At 37.7% G+C, this 24,131-nt stretch overlaps 1 protein-coding gene and 1 pseudogene across 1 annotated transcript; both read left to right on the plus strand.

Annotated features, from left to right (window-relative positions):
• Positions 1-4,433: 4,433 nt before the first annotated feature.
• On the plus strand, positions 4,434-8,210 carry LOC107489101 (pentatricopeptide repeat-containing protein At4g39620, chloroplastic-like; annotated as a pseudogene).
• An 11,481-nt stretch (positions 8,211-19,691) lies between these two features.
• On the plus strand, positions 19,692-23,432 carry LOC107489094 (uncharacterized). The gene is made up of 3 exons (XM_016109868.1): positions 19,692-21,546; positions 21,658-21,791; positions 21,960-23,432. The coding sequence occupies exons 1-3, from the start codon at positions 19,692-19,694 to the stop codon at positions 23,430-23,432; spliced, it is 3,462 nt and encodes a 1,153-aa protein (XP_015965354.1).
• Positions 23,433-24,131: the final 699 nt, after the last annotated feature.

Below are 24,131 nucleotides of genomic sequence, written 5' to 3' on the forward strand. Positions count from 1 at the left end.
CTAGAACTGATGGCGGCATTCAAGAGAATCTGGAAGGTCTAACTTTGTCTGTGGTATTCTGAGTAGGATTCAATGATTGAATGACTGTGACGTGCTTTAAACTCCTGAGGGCGGGGCGTTAGTGACAGACGCAAAAGAATCACTGGATTCTATTCCGGCCTGATTGAGAACCGACAGATGGATAGCCGTGCCGTGACAGGGTGTGTTGAACATTTCCACTGAGAGGATGGGAGGTAGCCACTGACAACGGTGAAACCCTTGCTTAAGCTTGCCATGGAAAGGAGTAAGAAGGATTGGATGAAGACAGTAGGAAAGCAGAGAGACAGAAGGGAAAGCATCTTCATACGCTTATCTGAAATTCCTACCAATGAATTACATAAGTATCTCTATCTTTATCTTTATGTTTTATTCGTATATCACCATACCCATTTGAGTTTGCCTGACTGAGATTTACAAGGTGACCATAGCTTGCTTCATACCAACAATCTCTGTGGGATCAACCCTTACTCGCGTAAGGTTTATTACTTGGACGACCCAGTACACTTGCTGGTTAGTTGTGCGAAGTTGCAAAAGTGTGATTGCAATTTCGTGCACCATGCCACAACTCGGCATTTAACACCATGAGTTTCATAAAGTATGCTCAGGATGTACACTAGTGGCGCTAAATGCCAGGCAGTCCAAAACTGCCAAGGAAGCTCTCTGTCCAACAAACAGCTTGATGAATTCAAAAACTCTGCACATGAGAATGCCAAGCTCTATAAAGAGAAGACAAAGGTGTGACATGATAAGAAGATAGCCACAAGAGCATTTGAGCAGGACCAAAAAGTCTTATTGTTCAATTTAAGGCTCAAGCTCTTTTCTGAGAAGCTGAAGTCCTAGTGGTTAGGACATTTTGTAGTAACTCGAGTGTCATCTTATGGTCATGTGGAGCTCCAGGAAGAAAACTCTGATAGGAGGTTCACTGTCAATGGCCAGAGGCCAAAACACTATCTTAGAGGCGAGGTTGATCGCCAGAGGTCTGCTCATCTGCTGACTTAGCAGAGTTGACTGTCAAACTAGTGATGTTAAAAAAGCGTTTATTGGGAGGTTACCCAATCTTTAGTATCCTCTGATTTTACATTCATTTTAGTTTTAATTATATTATTATATTTATTTATGGTTTTCCTTTATTTACGTGTGTTTTGGTCATACAAAGTGTTTAAAACAAGAACATGTGTGATCAGAAGGGAGTTCAGCATACTCTGGAGGAGATTTTCTTTGAGTGCCCTAGCACTAAACGCTGCTATCTGATGTTTAGCACCGTGGGACAGGAAAATTAAGAAAGGGTCACTATGAGGCTGGCGCTAAACGCCCCGACTTGGCATTTATGCCGCGATGCTCGTATTTCGAGAAAGATCTACCGTGGAGGTGGCGTTAAATACTGATAATAATATAACGAAAACTAATTCGATCAATCAACACTTTATATATATTGAAGTATTTGCTTAAGTAGCATTTTTAATTCTTAAACAAAAAATTATATCATACTAAATTTTGTAGTATAATTAAATTTAGCTCTGCCAATCTAGTATATATATAAGTATTTGTTTAAGTAGAATTTTTGATAAAGTATAAGAAAAAAGAGTCGATCTTTTTTTATTTGGTTTTGATAAATCCAAATATTTTTGTAACAATTTCTCTTAATATCATTGTATATTAATTAACTTCACAATTTATAATTTCATCTTAAAAATTTAAAATTTATAAAAAATATAATATATAGATTATTTGATCTATAATATAAAATATATAAGAATAGAGTAATGTTTTATTAAATAGAATTAGTTAATGAAAAATAAATAGTATGACCATTTTTTTCTTACAAAATAAATTTAGTATTAAACTTATTGTTAATTAGGAGATACGCTGGTTAATGTCATTAGATGAAGAAGAATAATAAAAAAATAAATTTAAAATTCTATAAAAACTACAACTTGACAAAAAAAATTATGTGACAATAAAATAAGTAGAAGAGATATCATTTTTTAATTACAAAACAAATATGACTATTAATTTTTATATAGATAAAATAGATAAATAGATAGATATATTTATTTATAGAAAGATTATTGTCGTACTATACATAAGTTTGGATTTATTTATGGAAATATTATTTTTTTTTAAAAAGTTTATGAAAAAAATTTATTTATTTGGATAAGTTTTTCTTTTCAAAAATTTATTTATATTTTTTAAAAATAAAATATTATTGACTTTTAGAAAAATAAATAATTTTTTATTTAAAATACTTTTTTTAAAAAAATATTGCTTTATTTAAAAAAAATGTTTTTTCCATTAAAAATATAAGTCCAAACCAACACATGTACTACTCACTCCTTTTTTTTTAAGTTTTCTCTAATGCTGTGTCATGCCACATAAAATATAGTAACAATTGTTTTATTTTATACTATAATTGTTATTATTTAAAATAATTCAACTAGCTATTCTTTAAAATTTGTATAATATTCAGTTTTTTATTACAATAATTTTAAAAAAATAAAATAAATGCATCTAAAAATTATAAATAAATTTAGTGTATTTTTAAAATTAAATACACATTTAAAATACAAATTAAATAAAATTAAAATTTAAAATTTCAATTTTAATTTTAAATTTCTGTTTCAGATTTAATATATTTAATTATTAATATATTACAATTTAAATACACATCCAAAAATCAAATTAGTTAGAATTTAAAATTTCGAATTTAAAATTCTAAAATAAATCTTAAACCATCTTAAATCACTAGTAAAATCTTCGCTCCGTAGAGATCCGGAGCTGCAGCGCCTCCCCCTCCTCATTTGTAGCCGCTTTCGTCTCCTCCCGCGTTGCGCACTCCTCTACGACGATCTCTTCCTTCAACGATGCGCTCCTCCCCGCAACGTGCACTTCCCTTGCGCACACCCCCGCACCTTCTCCATTGATAGGCTCCTCCCTCGTGCCACGCACAACCGCTCCCTTCTCCCGCGCCTTCTCCTGTCTCTTCTCCCACGTCGCACTCCTTCTGTCTCTGGTATTTCTACTTGCAAAATTTTAAAAAAAATTTGGTTGAGTTCATTCATAAAGATATGTTATCCTTTTTTTCTTAATAAAAAGTTCTATTTTTTAAAATTTATGTATAATATTAAAAGTGTCTGTGTTTTTTTTTTTATTTAAATGTATTTGTGAGTATAATTTTTTTTGCACTCATATGTTTGATTTGGGAGTTGTAATGTTAACCTAATTTTGTATGTGTTTATATTATTCATTATGTTCTTATGTACATGTATAAGTTTTTTTTACATAAATTTTGGATGTGTTGATAAAATATTTAGAGTGTATTCTTATCATTTTGGATGTGTATTTGAATTTAATTTTTTCTATGTTCAATATGTAATTTAGAACTACAATGAGAATAATTTAGATGTGGTACTACATAATTTTAAATGGATTTATATTGTTTATTTAATTTTAGATGTGTTTTTGACATGAATTTTGAATGTTTTAAATAAAAAAATAATTAAAGTAAGTTTAATTGATTTTGAAAACTTCACTGCTTTTTTAAAAATTAGTACACAAAAAGTTGTTACAAATTTTATGATTTAGTTTGTAAAAAATTAATGTATTACAAGTGGTTACAAATTTTATGGTAATAGGTATTTAAAATAAGAATGATTCCTTAAAAATAAGAAATATGATTAATTAAAAAATTAAAATAATAAAATATTATATTTAAAAACTGAATAAAAGTTGAATTTTATTGTATAAGTAACATTTTCCTATTTAAAATAAAAGGAGATACAAGACATTTTGCATTGTCTTGGTTTGATAGTCTACTGAAATTTTGGTCATGTGGATCGTACTTCTCAAAGTATATAGGCTATGATTCAAAAAAGCGTCGTTTGTGTAATGTCTCTATTCCCATTTCCTCATCGTGACCAAGTCTCAGCTCCAACCTCAATATGTCTCTTCCCTAGTTCAGGTGTTCACTCTCACAACGGCTCACATAGTCATGTCTACCTCTTTCGTCTGTGTGGTCCCGGTTGCCTTGGCTTTGTCGTGCCTGGCCTGTCTCTGCCTCGTTTCCACATCGTTGCCTTAGTTTGCCTGTGCTTCCTCCGTGCGTCTACTTCCTCTTCTGTCTTCTCGTGATTTTTCCGTCGTTGTTTTTTTGCTTCTGATTCTGTAATGTGGGTGAGTTTACTGACTTCACTTTTTTATTGAGTTGCTTTTTTGTTTTCAGTTTTTATTTAATAAATTTTCTATACCGAACTTTTTTAATTTTTCAGTTTTAAATTTTGATGTAGGTTTAGATAATTTGTTTAATTGATGTAATTAGTTATTATTGATTAGAATTAGATAATTAGTTCATTGCTTGCAGCCTCAGTATCAATTCATTATCATATTATTATTCGTGTGTTTTTTAGTTGGATTCATTTTGTTGTATTTCTAGCAAGGTTATAGAAACCGATTCGAACTAGTCGGTTGGACCAGTTAAATGAAAATGCATAGTGTCTCACCTAGTAAATATAACCGCTAATTTCAAAAACTTTAATTGGACCGCTGAACCGTTCCAAAACCATCTGGTCCAATCGAACCAGGACCTTGCTGGTCGAACCGAACCAGGAGCTGGCCGGTTTTTCTCATACGCTGTTTCATTCATTAAAAAAAAGAACAAAAACGTAAACCTAATCCCCTATGCTCAGTAGCAGTCAGCATCTCCTTCTTCCTTCTCGAGTTTTCCTCCCTCACTCCCTCACTCCCTCAGCAAAAGAAAAATCCCATTACTTGCTCCGTTCAGCCACTGCCGTGTCACCATCGCGTCACCGCCGCCGTCGCAACTGCTCGAAGCCGCCGTCCCCACTGCAACTCGTCTCGAGTCGTTCCTCCGACGCGCAGTCATGTTTCCACCGCGCAGGCTCTGTTCCACCGCCCTCTAGCCCTTCTCTGCTCCAGTTCTGCCGCGCTCCACCCTTCCTCGGCTCTAGTTCCGCGGGGTCCTGGCCACCTCTTCTCTAGTTCTGCCAGTCCATGCCACTCCTTCTCCAGTTCTGCCGCGTCCAGCCCTCCGTCGTGCTCCCTTACTTCTGTACTCTAGAAGGTATTTTTTAATTTTTCCTGTAATTGTGGTTTTAATTGGTTTATGATTGTTAATATGTGATTTTTCTTCTTCAATTATTGTTGTTATTACTGTGGTTTAGGATTGTTGATCATGCTCTTAACTCTGTTAAGCTGTTGTTGTTCTGTTGTCTTTAATTTTTTTACCGTGATTTTCTGTTTTTGAACTTGTTCTGTTGTTTATTTACTAAATTGTTGGGCTGTTGCATTTTAATTTGCTGGATTTTGTATTCAGGTATTGTTCTTGTTAATTTGTTAAATTATTGTTGTTGTGTAGAGATTAGGTTGCTGTATTCTTATCGAATTGTTAATTTGCTAAATTGATGTTGGATTGTTGGATTTTCTATTCGTGTCTTGTTATTATTAATTTGTTAAATTGTTGCTGTTGTGATCCTTGCGATTGAGATTGTCCTTATTTTTTGTTATTGGGTTGCTTGTAATTTTTACCTACGGAGGATACCAAATCTACAACAAATTTTTGCGGATTTTGACTATTGATGACTAACTTTGATATTGACATTTTATGTTTTGTTATTTTTTTTGGTTATTTGACTTTTGAATTTTTATCTGGATGAGATAATAACATTGTGGTTAATGTAATACTTTTAATTTAGATGATATTTTTAAGTTTTTATTAGACTATAATTATGTTTTAGTATGTTTATTTATATTTTATTTGTTATTTTATTATAAAACGATTATTTCGATTGAACCACGGCTGAACCGATTAAATCAATGAACCAATAAATTAGTAAACCAGCAATTAGAACAGTTCGATGACTGATTCGGTTTTTAGAACCTTGGTTTTTAGTTTCAAGATTAACTGCTAAATGCTTATTTCAGTTCAATGCTTTTTAGTTATTGATGTTCAAATTCAATTATTCATTTGGAGTGTCAAGATTGAATTCACATTTTCTCTTTTCGGCAGTGCTTGGCTCATTGTTTCTTCGTTGTTTTGAAATATTTGATATATGGAGAAGGATGCATGTACTAGTGCTCTGCACTGATGTGCTCATTCATCTCTGTCTTTTATTTGTGCTATCAATTGTAGTGTGCTTTATGTAATTTGATAGGATGTTTAACTCTCTAAGTTGAATATACAGAATACTTTATCTGACCGGTTCGGTTATCAGATCTAATAACTATGCACGTTAGTCATCATCGCAGCAACTTTGTTTTGCCATTTTTGCCACCTTCTAGCACTCTCTCATTAGCTGCATGTGAATTCGATGAATTAATTTTATACATGTATATACACACACGTTATATGTATATTAATTTTCCTATAAAATATGATTGATTTCCGGTAGATTGTATCATAGGTAGTCCTTCAACAAGTGGATAATTCCACTCGCTAAAAAATACTAACCAAGCCCAAAGGGAGAAAGGAGAAATCAAAGGCCATAAAGAACCTCTCTATGAAACTATAAAGTGAATGAAATGTTATTCGAGTCTCTGCAACTTCACTTCGCTCCCATGTCTGCTCTATCTTCTTCATTAGCCAAATACAGTACAACTACAAACTACCCAAGCTTGACTATACCACCCGTTCGAATCTCATGCGGCCCTATTTCAACTCGCCCAAAGAGTAATAAGCAGAAGAATAGCACGGATCAATTGGAAGAGAGACAAGAGCTGGTTCGTTTATTGACCAAAAAAATAACTGCCGATAAAGAGCCTCTCCTCAAGACACTGAACAATCACGTCAAGCACCTTAGAACCGAGCATTGCTTCTTGCTCTTCGAAGAGCTTGGTAAACCTTAGTTTCTTGAATGTTTATATTAACTATTAAGTACTGAATTTGGGATTTAGATTTTCAGGTGGATGCAGAAACAACGGTGGTATGTTGCTGATAATGGGGTTTACTCGAAGCTCATATCAATTATGGGAAAGAAAGGCCAAACGAGGATGGCTATGTGGCTTTTCTCAGAGATGCGTAATTCTGGGTGTCGCCCTGATACTTCTGTGTATAATGCTCTTATCACGGCTCACCTTCATTCCCGGAACAAGGCAAAGGCATTGGGCAAAGCTCTTAACTACTTTGAGAAGATGAAGGAGATGGAGCATTGTAAGCCCAACATTGTTACTTATAACATTCTCTTGAGAGCTTTTGCGCAAGCTCGCAATGCGAATCAGGTAAATTCTTTGTTTGGAGATCTTGATGAGAGTATCATTTCTCCTGACATCTACACGTTTAATAGTGTCATGGATGCTTTTGGAAAGAATGGAATGATCTGCGAAATGGAATCGGTGCTTGCTCGAATGAAAAACCATAAGTGTAAGCCTGACTTGATTACCTTTAATTTGCTCATTGATGCATACGGGAAGAAGCAGGAGTTCGATAAGATGGAACAAGTATTCAAGAGTTTACTGAGGTCCAAGGAGAAACCAACGCTGCCTACATTTAATTCCATGATTCTGAACTATGGGAAGGCACGACTGAAGGAGAAAGCAGAAAATGTTTTCAAAAAAATGATTGACATGGGTTATAAACCGAGTTTTATCACTCACGAGAGTCTCATCTACATGTATGGATACTGTGGTTGCATTTCCAAAGCTAGAGATTTATTTGAAAGGCTAATTGAGTCAAAAGCTCAGATAAAAACATCAACCCTAAGTGCTATGCTTGATATTTACTGCATAAACGGTTTACCGTTGGAAGCAGATTCTTTGTTGGAGAGGGCAATTACTTTACAAGTGTTTCCTGATGCTTCAACATATAAGCTTCTCTATAGGGCTTACACTAAAGCCAACTTGAAGGAGCTTCTGCATAAATTGCTAAAGCATATAGATAAAGATGGTATTATCCCTAACAAAAAGTTCTTCCTAGATGCTTTGGGATCTTCATGACACAAGTCAAAATCTGCTACTATTGCTGTAACTAATTCAAATAGCTTCCAAGATTTTGGGAACCTCAGCTGAATACGTAGTTGGTAATTCACATCAAGAATTTCAACTGAGGTGATATGGTATATTATGCGACTTTGCCATCACTCGTTAAATGCTCCAAGTTTTGGTTTAGTGAAATTGTTATTCTTTGTTTATACTTTTTTGTTTTATAAATAATTATTACTGTATTTTTTTCTTTTTTTGTTAATTTGGATTTAGTATAGTGCATTGGCAGAGTGATTGGTGTTTGGAGAGCAAAAAGCGAATCAATGACTTACAAATGGAATTTTGATTAATGATATTATTGATAATACAAGAATAATGATGATAATTGTATTTGAAACAAGGTAAATGCTAAGAGTAAACACCCAATCCGGTCCTAGCTGTTCATTTCAAATTAGGACAAGGTGATTCTTTACCAAAAAAGTAACCCACGCGCGGTCTTTGTTTATATATAAAATAACTTATCGCGCCCCCTCCCGTGTATTTTCCGTCCATAGTTGACGAAAAAGTTTGATGTGACACTTACCGGCGCTGATCTGGCAGTTAGTCTAGAGTTAAGTGCCAACCTGGATTAGGATAAATGGACAGGGGTCGATTTGTCTCTCTGTCACATTCAAAAACGATGCCGTTGCTAGGTTAAGAAGGAGCAAACGTTTACTTCATCTTTTCGTACCCCAACCTCTGCACAAAGTATTCATAGTCTAAACAATAAAGAAACCCTAGGGGACCATGGTTGGAAGTGGAGAACGTTGCGCATCCTCCAACCTGCGAGCTGGTGATAGTTGGAGTTATAGCATGAACTCTAATGAGAGTATTGTAGGTAGAAGGAAGAAGAGATGGGTCTCCCCAAAATGCTGTTGCGGGTCTTATGCTGTTCTGTTCATGTCTGGGACCAAAAGTAATCCGGATAGGTTATTCTTACGTTGCCCTAAATTCAAGGTATGTACAAGGAAAATTTTGTGTTGAATGTGTTCGATTCTATACTTAGTTCTAAGTCTGTTCATGGTTTTAACCTTTTTGAATTTGTCTATATGTAGACTGCAGAAGGATGTTGCTCGTTTTTTGTATGGCTAGATGATTATGTTTCTTCCTTTAATGAGCATGTTTCGAAGACAACATCAAAGGGAGTATTGCCGCAGAACCAGCATTGATTTGAAGACCTTAGTGATGCCGTGGATGACAAAATGGAAGAGCTAGAAATTAGGTTGATTGGATTAGAAAATCAATTGGGAAAGAGCAGGAAAAAAATGGGTGAAAGTAGATGCTTGAGGTTAGGTTGTAGTATTTTTGTATTTTTGATTGGGGTTATGGTTGCCTGTTTATTTAGGACAACTATGTATCCAACCTAATGAATAATTTTAGAGTATATAAGAACTGTGTGGCAATATGAGATTGGATATGTAAACATTGTGGATGTAAGTTATATGAAGATGAATTATTATAATGACTGTTTAAAGTTTGTTACCTGAACTTAATGCAAATTAAAGCAGCAAATATTTGTGCATGTAACATAGATTGAAGTAAACCTTGTAAAGCATAGCAATTCATACCATTATATTCATATTGTCAAGAAACATGTAATTCATATGTTCACAGTGATAGTATCATTGCAGAGGCAACATGGCCCTAATCTAAACTTACACATTTGTAAATACCAAAAGAACGCAAGACATTTGTTGACATAATTGTATCCTTCAAACTAAAGTCTCAAAATACCAAAATAACATCATCACATATCTCAGTATCACATATCTAAATCCCTATTATAAGTGTCACCCCTGCTTAGGAGGCCTGAGTCCTAGAGGCCTGTAGCCGGGTGTTGGCACAAATTTCAAAAGTCGTGATGCAATAGTTGAATTTGCAGCTGCCATCGTCTCTTCAGAAATCGCATCATGACTGGTTCCTGGAGTAGTCTTCTCAACTATTGAGTCATTTGATTGGAGCTGTGAGTTGTGGGCATCAGGTTTGGCGCTTGGGAAGGTTGAAATTTGAACCATAAGGTTGGCCCCAGTGCTGGTATGGGTGGAGGCACGAAACATAGAGCTGGAGGCCTAACAATCTACTGCTTCTCCCTAGATGTTGTAGGGTTGTCATAAGTTTTCTCCTGCAGCCTGTAACAATGTAGGTTTAACAGTTATATGAATGAAAACTGTAAGGGATTGAGATATAATAATTTCTTGGATGAAACAGGTTTTGTTTTTTTTAAACAACAGGAAAAAAAGTACCTTCTCAGCTGGTGGTGCAGATTGCGAAACTGAAATTTTTTCTCTTTGATTTTTGGGTAGTTTCTTCTTAGCTTTTATGGCTTTGATCTGTGACAAAATTCAATATATAATAGAAAGCAAGCAACAAAAGACAATTATCAAACACAACCATTCTCAAGCAAGCAACATATAAACCTAATCAGTACATAACACAGCCATTGTACCTCAATTCTCAAACATAGAGTAAAGAAGTTATGGATTAGGGCAAGTCAATTCATAAAGTTAACACATTGTACCTGATCAGTGTTTGGGGTTGGAGCAATGTTTGTTGTTGGATCAATGCTTGTTGCTGGATCAGTTGATGATTTGTGAGTTGTTGTCTTCTTCTGTGCTCGTCTCTCCTTTTTAGTCATAGGCTTCCAGTTGGGATCTTGTGCTGCACTCGGACATGTCTTGTAGTAATGGCCCGTTTGGCCATACTTAGAGCAAGTAACAACGAATGTCTTCTTCGCCTTGGTGGTGTTCATCTCTCTTTCAACTGGATCGGCTCTTCTCTTCATCTTAGGTCTATGAGCAGCTCTCTTGATAGTGGGAGGCAGTGGCCTTGGTGCATTGGTAGGTGTACAGTACTCTTCACTGTTGACTGGTTTAATGCAATGTGAATAAGTTGCTCTGATGGCTTCCATGGTTAGCCACTTATGCACAAAATTCTCAGCCTTAAGACCCATTTTAGCTAGTGCTACAACGGCATGTCTACAAGGCATTCCTATGTACAATAACAAATTGATGCATAATCAAAAAAAGACAATGGACATAGAGTGATAAACCAAAAATTATAACAACTAAATAATTATCCAATAACTATATAACCAGACTTACCAGTCAACTGCCATACATTACATGTACATGTCCTCTTGTGAAGATTCACACCCACTTTATGGTTTTGGGAATGAACCTCAAAGAGGACTCTTTCCGAATTACCAGCCCATATAGCTCTCCATTTGTAACTCTTAGGCTTGATAAATTGATCCAACTTCTTATGTTGGACTGGTGCAAGTGGTCCAATGTGGGCCTCCAACTTCTTCTTGTGCGTTGTCATCTTTCTCATTATGTAGCACCGCAGCCCTTCACACATGGTTAGAATAGGCTTTTTCCTATGCTCCACAATCTTTGCATTCTATACTTCGCACATATTATTAGTTATGTTGTCCACTTTCGGCCCATGACTAAAGTACGCCTTACACCATACAGCCGGCTCAAATTTTTGCATATACTCCCATACTGGTGCACTTACTCGCTTTAGCTTCTCCATCGCAGCAACTAATTCGGTGTGTGTGGTGCACCTTGCACATTCCTAAACCAATTGCTTCATCTCTTCATCTTTGAACTGCTTGATGAAGTTCCTCCAGATATGTAGTACACAATTCCTGTGGTGAGTTCTCGGAAATGTCTCCTTCAAGGCCAATGCCAACCCCTGTATCAGTCCAAGGACATGATATGATTAGAAAATTCTAATTAGCAATGATCCACACTTCAAATGCTAAGACTCAAATTAAAGTAACTCAAATTAAATACAATATCTAATCAGGGAGCTGCCATACAACATATTTAATTATCAATTGATGATGAATGAAACAGAGTCTTAGCTAACATAAAAATTAATTCATCAACTAATAAACTGAAAAATAAAAAAAAATTTATCTCAATGGAACATAGTAACCAACTAAAGCAGAGCGCAGAATTATATATAATTATGATCAAATCCATAGCAGATTAGTACGAGTCTATGATACAAAATAAAGTACATCATACATAAGTATTCAACACAAGCAACTAATTAGTAGGGTTTAGAGTTGACCTTTTATTGATCGGAGATAAAATTCAGTCCCGACTCAGTGCAATCCCTTAGATCCTGCTTTAGTATTGACAAAAACCAGCCCCAAGTGTCTTTACATTCGTTCGGAACCACAGCATACGCAATGATAAAAAAGTGGTTGTTGGCATCTTGTCCCACTACAGATAATAGCTGTCCACCATAGTACCCTTTGAGTAGGGGTGTTCGCGGTGCGGTTTTGTTCGGTTATTTAGGAAAAAGCCATCCGATCCGATCGTTTATTAAGATTGTAGTTCGGTTTGGTTCGGTTTTTTTGTCAAGACCATCCGAACCAAACCAAACCAATTAAAATCGATTTGGTTTGGTTCGGTTTGTTCGGTTTTTTAATTATTCAAAAAGATTTAAATAAACAAAAAAATGAAAAAAATAATTTACATTAACAAAGACCAAACCCTAAAATGTCTCAATTTCACAAATCCTAACCTCAATTTCAGAGCAAGAATATAACTCAATCCAAATCAATTACAGAATTCAAACCCTAAACCTAATCCTAATCCTAATTTCACATTAACAGAATTCAAACCATAACAATTTCATCAATCAAAAATCAAAACATATATTAAAATCTATGACAACGGCGGAACAGAGGCAGGCCAGAGGCGGAGACGATGGCGAAGCTGTGAACAAACTGCATAAACAAATACCACAATCAACAACAACCAGCAATTTTAAAAATACACTAAACATAGAACAAAAATGATTTAAACAGAAGCAAAAATTCAAACAAAATAAAATTATTAACAATTTAAAAAAATCAACAATACATGAAATAGAATTATTTATAATAGTGATAATGCAGATGAAATAGAATGCAAAATAAATTTAAACTAATAATATCTCCTTTCAAATGCACCTTCAAATTTAGTTAGCACATTCAATCAGAAAAGAATTCTAGTGCTCAATACAAAAAATATTAAATTTAAGCAAGCTCATATAAAACTAAAACTAGAATAAACAAAACTAATCAAATCAGGAAGTTAATACTATTTAAAAGGTAAAAAAAGAAAAATTAGCCAAATAAAAAGGCATGTCATAACATCACAATTTCACAAGTAGAGAGACACAAACAAAGACAAACATAGCTAAAACCAGAATCATAAACACACAATTATACTATTCACAGATTCACAAATTACATGGAACTTCCAGCAAATTTTTGCTTCAAAAGTAACAAAGGTAAATTTTTGCCTTTTATTTCAACTAAATTATTTGAACTAATGCTTCAGGTCAAATTACCAAAATCACAGGCATGAGTGCATAACCATCGAAGCCATAAAATTTTCTTTGTTATACAATCTACACAAAATACAATGATCAAACATGGCATAATCCCATTCATAATTAGCATGATATATAATAAACAACCAATCAAATAATTATTTTAACAGAAAAAATACTAAAAGCCAAATTACATGATTTCTTCAACGCAGCATGAATCAAATCGTCAAATTCTGTGTGATAAACCCCAGGGTTCGATATTAGAAGAGCATGCTGAAAGGGAAAAAAAAGAAAACTAAGTGGAACTTACCTGGTAGAAAATTAGGGTTTGTGAAGGGTGAATTGAATGGAATCAAATGTTGGTGACTTCTCTCAAGTACTGAAAGAAACGAAGAATGATGCTCGTGGAGGACGACGCAGCTCCTGGTGCTTGGAGGAGATGCGGCGAGGAGATGCGACTGCTGGGCATGGAGGACGACAAGGAAGTGAGGAAGAGACAGAGCCCAACCAAGGTGAGGGAAGCACGATGAGGAAGGTCGAAAGAGGAAGGACCGCACCGAGAAGCGAGAAGAGGGAAGCGCGAAGACTGACGAGGAAGGGACACCGAGAGTCCGAGAGGGTGCTAATTGGCAACGTCAATGGCTGAGAGGACAACGGCTCTGTGGACGGTGGGAGGAAGAGTTTTCGGTGCCGTAGAATGGTCGAAGACTCGAGGGGAGAGTGGAGAGTGGAGAGAGTTGGGGAGTGGAGACTAGGGTTGCTGAGTGTGGGAGATTGGGAGTGGCAGCTACTTGGGGGTTGAGGGGTTTTATATTTAGGGTTTTTTAAGTTACCAGTTCGGTTCGGTTTGGTTCGAGCTTTCATTATTAAAACTGAAAACCAAACCGAACCGCAGAAAAAATAGCAAAATATCAATTTTTCGGTTTGTTCGGTTTTCGGCTTGTTCGGTTTTCGGTTTGTTTGATTCGGTTAGTCGGTTTTGTTTAGTTTGGCTCGGTTTTGAACACCCCTACCTTTGAGTAAGCACCCGTCCAAACCGATTAGAGGCCTGCACCCATCTTTAAACCCCCTTTTACATGCATCCAAAGTTATATGCAATTTGTCGAACAGTGGCAGCGACTCTGGCTGAGGTATGAATCAATCATAGCTGTGCTACCTAGATTACTCCTGTGTAGTTTTATCAGATAGTCGCAGAGCTTTCCATACTGAGCTTGTTCGTTGCCTATAACTATCTCTCTGGCAACCTTCAGTCCCCTGCTTATCATTTTCTCATTAAGATGTACATTGTACTCCTCAATCATATACTCCCTAGCCTATTTAGGCTTTAACTCAGGCTGAGTCAATAGCCTCTTCACCAACTTTGATGTCACCCATTCTCTGTTAGTTAGATTACTGCCAAAATCTCTAGCACAGTTGTGCTCATTAACCAGTGTCTTCACCTGATAACACCTCCAGTACTGTTCCAAGAGGTCAGAATCAACCAAAGACAGTTTTCTCCTACATATGCAGCCCTCACCCTCTTCTTTTCATTCTTTAGATACATCACATCCTTCCTTTCATACACAAAGTAGTCCTTTAGTGCATTCTTAAAACTTTTCATTGTGATGAATGTTTGCCCCACCTTAAATTCAACTTTCCCATATTTTGTCTCCTCGTTGAAAGCATCAAATGCAGTCTTATTTTCATCATCATCAGATACTGGGCTGTTAAATACCTCACTCTCATATTTATAAGGCTTGTCATAATCTGAGTATAGCTCTTCCCCAACAATATCAGAATTTGATGCCATTGTATTCCCAACTAGTCCATCTCTAGCCTTCACACCACCACCTGCTTCAGGCCTATCAACTACTGCACCTTCTGCCCCAGTTTTTCCATCTCTTAGAATATGTTTCCTCCTCTCACCTGAATACCTCTTGGAAGCCCATTTCTTGGCTATCTTTGGAGAATAACATGGACCACCTTTACTTGGTCCAAGCTTATACCTATTTTTTGGGCCACCCTTGCTTAATTTCCTATTTGGGCTAGACTTCACCTCACCATTTGGTCCATCCTTCACCTCACCAGCTGGACCACTCTTCACCTCCCCAGCTGGACCCTGACTAGATCTCTTCCTTGGTGACACCATTTTTTTCTTCTTTTTCTTCAATCTCTCATTCCTTTTCTGTACCTCACTATCGTCACTGCTATGAGTCTCTTCATATTTCGGAGGAGGTGGCTTATATGGCTCATCCTCAGTTGTTTCATACCCATCACCTGAGGAAGATGAGTCACTCATAATAACCTTCTCAGTTTGCATCTCCTCATCCACAACTTCTGGTACATTAACCGGGTGATCAAAGTAGATATAAATATCATTTGTCCCCTTGTTTTTAAGCTTGTTATTCCTCATGTCATTTATCTTAGTATCACCCCTCATAACATTAAGCCAAATTCCAAGTTAGGTGCCATGCTTTCAAACCAAAACATCGTCTTGTATTCTATGTAACCCAACTCCTTCAGTAACGTTTCAAAATCAAAGAAGTTCACCAAATCAATGTCTAAAGGTGGCCACTTCTTGACTTTTTCATCAACATATTCTAATTTGCCCTCTGCATTCCTCTTAAAATTTCCTCCATGACAAAAAACAGGAACTACTTCAAACTCATCCATCTGAAAATTATTTTTACTAATCAAAATCTAATTTATGACAGTTTATCTCACTGTGCCAATCATCTAAACTACTGACAATTAACATTAACTATTTAACAAATTAATTAAAAAACTTCAAAATCCATTCACATCTACAACATTTTTAAAAATAAACAACCAAGCAACCCATTTCAACCTCTTCAACACTGCAACACCAACATGCAATTTAGGAACAGAGATTGGATTACAATAATGTTTTACATACCCAAATTCGTTACTAACCTGAATGCCGACACAAGCTGCCTCCACTGTATGACGTCAGTGACTCCGTCAAGTGCGGAGTTAGAGCAGTCCTCTGAGTCCTTCCTGGCAGCCTTGTCAGCACCCTTATTAGCACCAACACTTGCTACTTCCACCATGCTCTGTCCTATCACGCGAAGAAGGTTGAGGGGTTTTGGTTATTCTATAAATATGAGTTAGGGATTGGGAGTTATCAGGGTGAGAATGACGTTTGCTCCTTCTTAACCTAGCAATGGCGTCGTTTTTGAATGTGACAGGGGGACTAATCGACCCTTGCCCATTTACCCTAATCCAGGTTGGCACTTAACTCTGGACTAACTGCCAAATTAGCACCGGTAAGTGTCACATCAAACTTTTTCGTCAACTATGGACGGGGGATACACGGGAGGGGGCGTAATGAGTTATTTTATGCATAGACAGGGACCGACATGGGTTACTTTTTTGGTGAGGGATTGCCTTGTCCTAATTTGAAATAGATAGGGACCGAGTTGGGTGTTTACTTTAAATGCTAGCATGAGGAAGTGAAATTTTTTCCTCAGGTGAAGGCATTGCGCCGTGTAGCTCATTACGTGACACATTGCTTTGCGTGACAACACGCGCAGACATTGTCTGCTACCGGTACTGACGACACGGGCATTGTCTAAAGTTTAGGTTAATTAGGGGAGTGTAATTGTTTCACATCACGATGAACCTCCTTTTCTTCTTCTACTCCCTTTTCGTCTGCCCTCTTTTTCTTCACGATGTCCCTATGCTTCTTTCTCTATCCACTGTCCTTTGCCTTCTTCCAAAACGACTATATGACCTCCTTCTTCAAGTCATGGCTCAAACTCTGTTGCTCGTATGTTGTTTTTTTTTTTATCAAATTTTCCAAACCTTTTTAGGATTTTCATCAAAAGAGGATGACCTTTAATGGAGCCTCTAGTTGGGAACAAGTTCCGTATTGGTCGAAAAATCTGTGGCAGATCCTTTGGAGAGATCTATCTCGGTGAGCTTTCTCTTTTTAGGATTTTTCAGATTAATTTATTTTAATAATTTTTGTGTGGATACTAATATTCAGACAAATGAAGAGGTTGCGATTAAGCTTGTGAGTACTTTGATCTAACTGTGTTAATTTTGAAAAAGAAATAGTAATAATCAGGAGGGGCAACTGCGGTGGCAAAGGAGAAGGAAAGGGCAGTGGAAGAACCAGTGGACAAGGCCACTCTTCAGAAGTAGAGACACATGATCAAGAGTTTGCTGTTAGGTCCAGGGAACACAAATAGGTACTTACCCCCTTTTCTAATTTTTTTTAAATAAAGTTTCTTTTGTTATATATTTTGATTTGATGTTTGAAAAATGGAGATTTTTATGTGGTAATTGAGGTTCACTATTGCTAGGAATTGTTTCTTTTTACTAATTTTGTGTAAAAGGGCATTGTTTCTTTTTATTAATTACTGAGGTAGAAGCTGTGCAAAGGAACTGGAATTGGTAATCCATTGAAATGTTATGTAACTAATAATTAGCATATAGAATAGTGTGAAGCAGTTAATAGCATGTTCATTCTCACATTTCACATTCTTACTTCAATCAAATGGTGCCTGGAATATTTATCATGCTTGCCATTTGATTTTAACTTTCAGACATACATTCCAAAAAGTCTTGCTAATGCTACTAGAAACTTGTCTCAGCAGAATCTCAACTTCTAAGAACTTCTATTGAAGGAGTTGAGCTAAAACCATGAATAAAGAGCTAGAAGATGCAAAATATGACTTGAGCTCAAAAGAATATTCTCCCTGCTGCTGTAACGGCTAGAGTTAGCATAGAAGTCGGATCAACATTTGGTTGGCAGAAGATTATTAGCAAACAGAAAAAAGTCACAGGCATTGACCATTTTGGAGCAAGTGCTCCAGTAGAAAAGATATACAAGGAGTTAGGTATCACTAAGGAAGTTGCTGCTGCAAAAGAACTTTCATAAATCCTCTGAGTTTTCTTGATTTTTATTTTTTCTTATCCAGAACTTTTAATTTTCAATAGTGGTATGAATTTTAATTACGGATTTGTTTCTTGAGAAATCACTTTAGCCACTATAAGAAAGATTAGATTACTCTTGAAAATGGTTCTCAGAGAAGAGACATAAACTGAAGGATGAGTGGAATCAATGAAGTTGTATAAATTTGTAACAACTCTTTTGGCTTGTGAGTTTTTTTGCTGTGATGTAGCACTTATTCATGTATAATGCAATTAATTTAGCCAAAAAGATTGGTATCTGAAGCATCTTGCTTAAATGATTATTTAGAATTCGTTAAGGCTCATTCAAGCCTAAAAATTAAAAATGTGAAAAAAAATAGAATAAAAGATGTAAGCATGCTTCATAGTGAGGAGAAATTACTATGCAACCTGGTTATTTAATTTCAATGTATGTTTTGAACTGACTAACAAATTATAAATAAAAATGAACCTTATTCTGTTTTGTACAGATTAACAATAATGAATAAAAAATTATATTTGAGAAGTGCTCTTATTTCTATGAATACTAGATAAAAGATAAACGTACACTTTCAACCTGCATATAACATACTCATCTCATTATAGCAAAACCAAAAGGTACAACAATACCAAGCATAAATATGACTTGAAATATAAATTTGTTTTTAGCAAATTCTAAATTGCATATGATATGATGCAGTTTAATTTTTTTTAGTCTAGAACTTTCTTTTCTCGAAATTTGAGTCCCAACAACAACTTAAATACTTTATATCATTATTCATATTCATACAGGTGAACCAGAAGATACAACATAACATTAACGAAATTAGAAAAAAAAATGTCATCAATAGCATCCATGTGCCACTTAAGGTTTAATCATTGATTTTAGGAGAGACCAATGACTTTTCTAGTTGCTGTATGCCTGTATCAAGATCAATGTCATTGAAGCATGGTCTAGTTGGAATGAATAAAAATGAAAAATCAGTACGTGAAGGAGGGTCATGCAAAATCAGCACCAACGAGTGAGAGGGAAAAGTTGGTTATTGGGAATGGACAGTTGTCAAACGATCCTTCAATTCAAGAAATCAGGAGAAGCACGAGGGAGAGGGTCATTAATAGAACCATGGACAACTTTGCGTGGTAGCTATGCAGTGGTAACCTCAATCCCTTCTGAAATTCCTCCTCTACTCTTCTTTCCTCTTCTCCAATTCTTCCTTCCTTCTAGTCTAATTTCCTCTTTCTATTCTTGTTCAGGTGCTAATGGTTGTGGCTAAACCTTGGCAATTCCCATCATTTACTGAGACTACATTCTGCTTTTCTTTTCTTTGTTTGTATGAGACTCTACTACTGTTACATTGCATTGCTTACTAAAGTACCACTGTACTTCCTGACTAGTATTACTCAATAAAACTTATTCATACTAGTTCATCCTTACATTGGTGCTTTCATTAGCCATGGCGGTGGCCGATAACACCCGGATGAAAAGGATGGAAGCGGATATTAAGCGATTGTTCCAGATGATTGAGACGGTCTCCGAGGAGAATAGAACCGAGCGAGCTCGAGCTTCCGAGGCGACAGATCTCAAGCTAAATGCGATCCAGTCCTCCCTTGCTCAGCTTCTCAATGAGCGTCCTCGCGATCGTTCCCTGTCCCGTGATTCCCGGCATGGTTCGAACTCAGGCTACTATACTTTTACACGCAATGGTCCTCATCTCCGAAGGGTGAACTTTGATCTACCTAAGTTTAATGGTTCCGATGCCCTGGGTTGGATTTTTTCTCTTGATCAGTATTTTGAGTTCTTTCGAGTACCTGAGGAGGAACAACTGGCAATTGCTGCAATCCATATGACAGGTATGGTCATCCCGTGGTACCAAATGTCGCAACGCTCTGCTCCCTTTCGATCGTGGGCTCAATTGAAATGCGAGATTGAACTTGAGTTTGGTCCATCATTGTTTGAATCCCCAAGAGAATTGTTGTTTAAGTTGCAACAACAGGGTTCTGTGGGAGATTATTATGCAGAATTTGTTGCCTTAGCCAATCGCACTAATCTTGAACCGCATGAGGCCTTGCGGGATTGCTTCGTGAGTGGTCTTCGACTTGACATTCGCCGAGAGGTGAAGGCACAATGCCCCCCATCTCTGATGCGGGCCGTCACACTCGCCCGGCTTTATGAGGACAAATTTGCCACCGTACCTCGCACTACCTACGGCCCCAACAATTTCAGTGCTCCACAAGCTTCCCAAACCCCCAGCACACCACAGCGGCCCGCGGGCCGCAATAGCCTTCCTCCACTCTTACCCACCCCTAACCAGCGACCTTCCACCAGCAACTCCAAGCAGGTCGTCAAGCGGCTTTCCCCTGCCGAAATCCAGAATCGTCGAGAAAAGGGCCTTTGTTTTTGGTGCGACGAAAAATTTTCGGCGTCGCATAAATGTGCTAACAAGCACTTGATGTTGCTACAATTGGAAGGAGAAGATGACCATGCGTTAGCCGAACCTGGAGAGCTTGCCCAGTCCGAGAGCACTATTTTAGAGCAATTGGAGCAGGACGTAGTGGCACATCATCTTTCATACAATGCCATGCATGGCACTAGAGGACCTTCCACCATTCGACTCAAAGCGATGCTAAACGGGTTGGAGGTGCAAGTTCTTATCGATGGGGGTAGTTCGGACAGCTTCATTCAACCAAGGATTGCAAAGTTTTTAAACCTGCCAGTTGAACCCTGCCCTGGATTCAAGGTTGTTGTAGGGGACTTTGATGTCCTCACAGTGGAAGGATGCATTTCTCAGATAGATATTCTTATACAAGGCTACAAAATCACAATTCCTGAGGTGTATGTCCTTCATGTAGCGGGTGGTGATATAGTAATTGGCACTACTTGGCTGGAGACCCTCAAGGCCCACATTGTGGATTATGACAGTTCCTTTCTGCGATTTCTGCATCAGGGCGAATTTGTCACTATTCGTGGCGACAAGACCCTGGCTCCAGCACAAGCACAATTTCACCACATTAGAAGACTCGCTCATACTGATTCTATAGCCGAAGCCTTCACTCTTCAAGTCCACAAAGCCGACAACAAGTCTCTCAACTCTTTAGAGCTGCCGGGGAATATGGACCTTGCACTGATTTCATTGCTTCATAAATATGTGTCGGTGTTTGATCAACCAGTTGGCCTACCTCCGCAACGAGCTCAGGATCACAGCATTCCTCTCATCCAGGGAGCTGAACTGGTGAAAGTCCGGCCGTATAGATACCCGCATAGCCAGAAAGAACAGATTGAAGTCATGGTCCAACAAATGCTTCATGAAGGTATTATCCAACCTAGTAAAAGTCCCTTTTCCTCCCCTATTTTGTTAATTAAGAAGAAAGATGGGACTTGGCATTTTTGCACCGATTATAGAGCCTTAAACAAAATTACAGTGAAGGATAGTTTTCCGATTCCGACAGTTGATGAACTACTCGATGAACTATTTGGTGCAACTGTTTTTTCGAAATTAGACCTTCGATCCGGTTATCACCAAATCTTGGTGAAACCAGAGGATCGATTCAAGATGGCATTTCGCACGCACCAAGGTCACTATGAATGGCTTGTGATGCCTTTCGGCTTGACTAATGCACCGGCGACCTTCCAAAGCTTGATGAATGATGTATTTTGACCATATTTAAGGAAGTTTGTCCTAGTCTTCTTTGATGATATTCTGGTATATAGTCCTTCTTGGCAGCATCACTTGAACCATTTGGAGGTTGTCCTTAAGCTCCTGCAACAAGAGGCCTTGTATGCTAAGTTTTCTAAGTGCCTTTTCGGCGTAGCCGAGGTTGACTATTTGGGTCACACCATCTCAGCTAATGGTGTTCACATGGATAAAGCAAAGGTTCAGGCTGTGATGGATTGGAAACAACCGCAAAACATCAAGCAGCTTAGGGGTTTTTTGGGTTTGACGGGGTATTATAGGCGGTTTATTAAAGGGTATGCGGCCATAGCTTCTCCACTCACGGATTTACTAAAAAAAGATGCCTTCAATTGGAATGACAAAGCTGAATTGTCTTTCAACCAACTCAAGTCTACAATCACATCGCAGCCTGTGCTTGCGTTGCCTAACTTTGCACTTCCCTTTGAAGTGGAAACTGATGCTTCGGGTAATGGTATAGGAGCGGTTTTAACACAAGGCAGGCACCCCATTGCATATTTTTCTAAGAAATTGGCTCCCGCCATGCAGCGACAGTCGGCTTATATTCGAGAATTTCATGCTATTACTGAAGCCATCGCAAAGTTCAGACACTACCTCCTTGGAAAAAAATTCATTATTCGCACCGATCAACAGAGTCTTAAGGCTTTATTGGAACAGAATCTTCACACGCCGGAGCAGCACAAATGGCTACACAAATTGCTGGGCTATGACTTCGAAATTCAATATAAACCGGGAGCTGACAATGTACCAGCCGATGCCTTGTCCCGATGTTTCTTGGCAGCTTGGTCAGGGCCTAAATTAGAATGGCTTCAAACCTTAAAGTGTGATATTGAAAAGGATTCTACATTGAAGGACATCCTACAACACTGTAGCAATAATACCAATGATGATTTGAACTATACTTGTAGGAATGGCTTGCTATTATGGCGAGGGCGTGTTGTGATTCCTACGCATAGTAGTTTAATTAAACTCATTTTACATGAATATCATGACAGTAGCGTTGGTGGCCACTCGGGAATCGCAAAGACGGTGGAGAGGATTTGCTCCCATTTTTATTGGCCTAACATGCAGAGGGACATTCGACACCATGTCCTTTCGTGCGGCACTTGCCAACAGGCAAAGACGGAAACAAAATCACCAGCCGGTCTCCTGCAACCTCTACCCATTCCCTCTCAGGTATGGGAGAACATATGCATGGACTTTATAACTGCCCTGCCTCCAGTTAATGGTTATTCAGTGATCATGGTCGTCATCGACAGACTCACAAAGTTTGCGCACTTTATTGCGCTAAAAAATGACTTTAGCAGCAAATCGGTGGCTGATGCGTTTATTAAAAATGTAGTGAAACTTCATGGCTTTCCAAGATCAATTGTCTCTGATAGAGACAAGGTGTTTGTGAGTAAATTTTGGCAACAATTATTCCAGCTACAGGGTACAAACTTGGCCATGAGTTCGGCATACCATCCGGAAACCGATGGTCAAAGCGAGGTGCTTAACAAGACGTAAAATGTATTTAAGATGCTTCTGCTACGACACTCCCAAAAAGTGGATGGACATGCTCCCTTGGGCTCAATATTGGTATAATACCTCTGCCCATAGAAGTATTAAAATGTCTCCTTACAAGGCCCTATATGGCAGGGAACCTCCTTCACTGGTTAAATACGAATGGTGCCAAGAAGATGAAGCTTCCCTACAAGAGATGTTGATTGCAAGGGATCAGCTCTTAGAGCAACTCAAGGCCAATCTGTCCAGATCGCAGCAGTATATGAAGCATTTTGCCGATAGAACCAGAAGACATGTGGAGTTTGAGGTCGGCGACTGGGTCCTTGTGAAGTTACAACCTTATCGGCAGCATTCAGTTGCCTTGAGGAAGAATCAGAAACTTGGCATGCGTTATTTTGGCCCCTTTAGGATCGACAAGAAACTTAGTGCGGTTGCTTATCGGTTGGCCCTTCCTGCAGAAGCTAAGATTCACAATGTTTTTCATATTTCCGCTCTCAAGCAATTTCGTGGGGAGCATGATAAACACTACTTCCCTCTTCCGCTTCAAACCACCGAGTTGGGTCCGATCTTGGAACCATACAAGGTGGTGGGACAGAGAACAATACTACAGGATGGACAGGGAGTGCCTCAATTACAGGTGCAGTGGGGACCGACTTCTGAAGCGGACACGACTTGGGAAAATGCTGACCAGTTTCAGAAGGC

The sequence above is a fragment of the Arachis duranensis genome, chromosome 5 (genome assembly GCF_000817695.3).
Source record: "Arachis duranensis cultivar V14167 chromosome 5, aradu.V14167.gnm2.J7QH, whole genome shotgun sequence".
NCBI lineage: Eukaryota > Viridiplantae > Streptophyta > Magnoliopsida > Fabales > Fabaceae > Arachis > Arachis duranensis.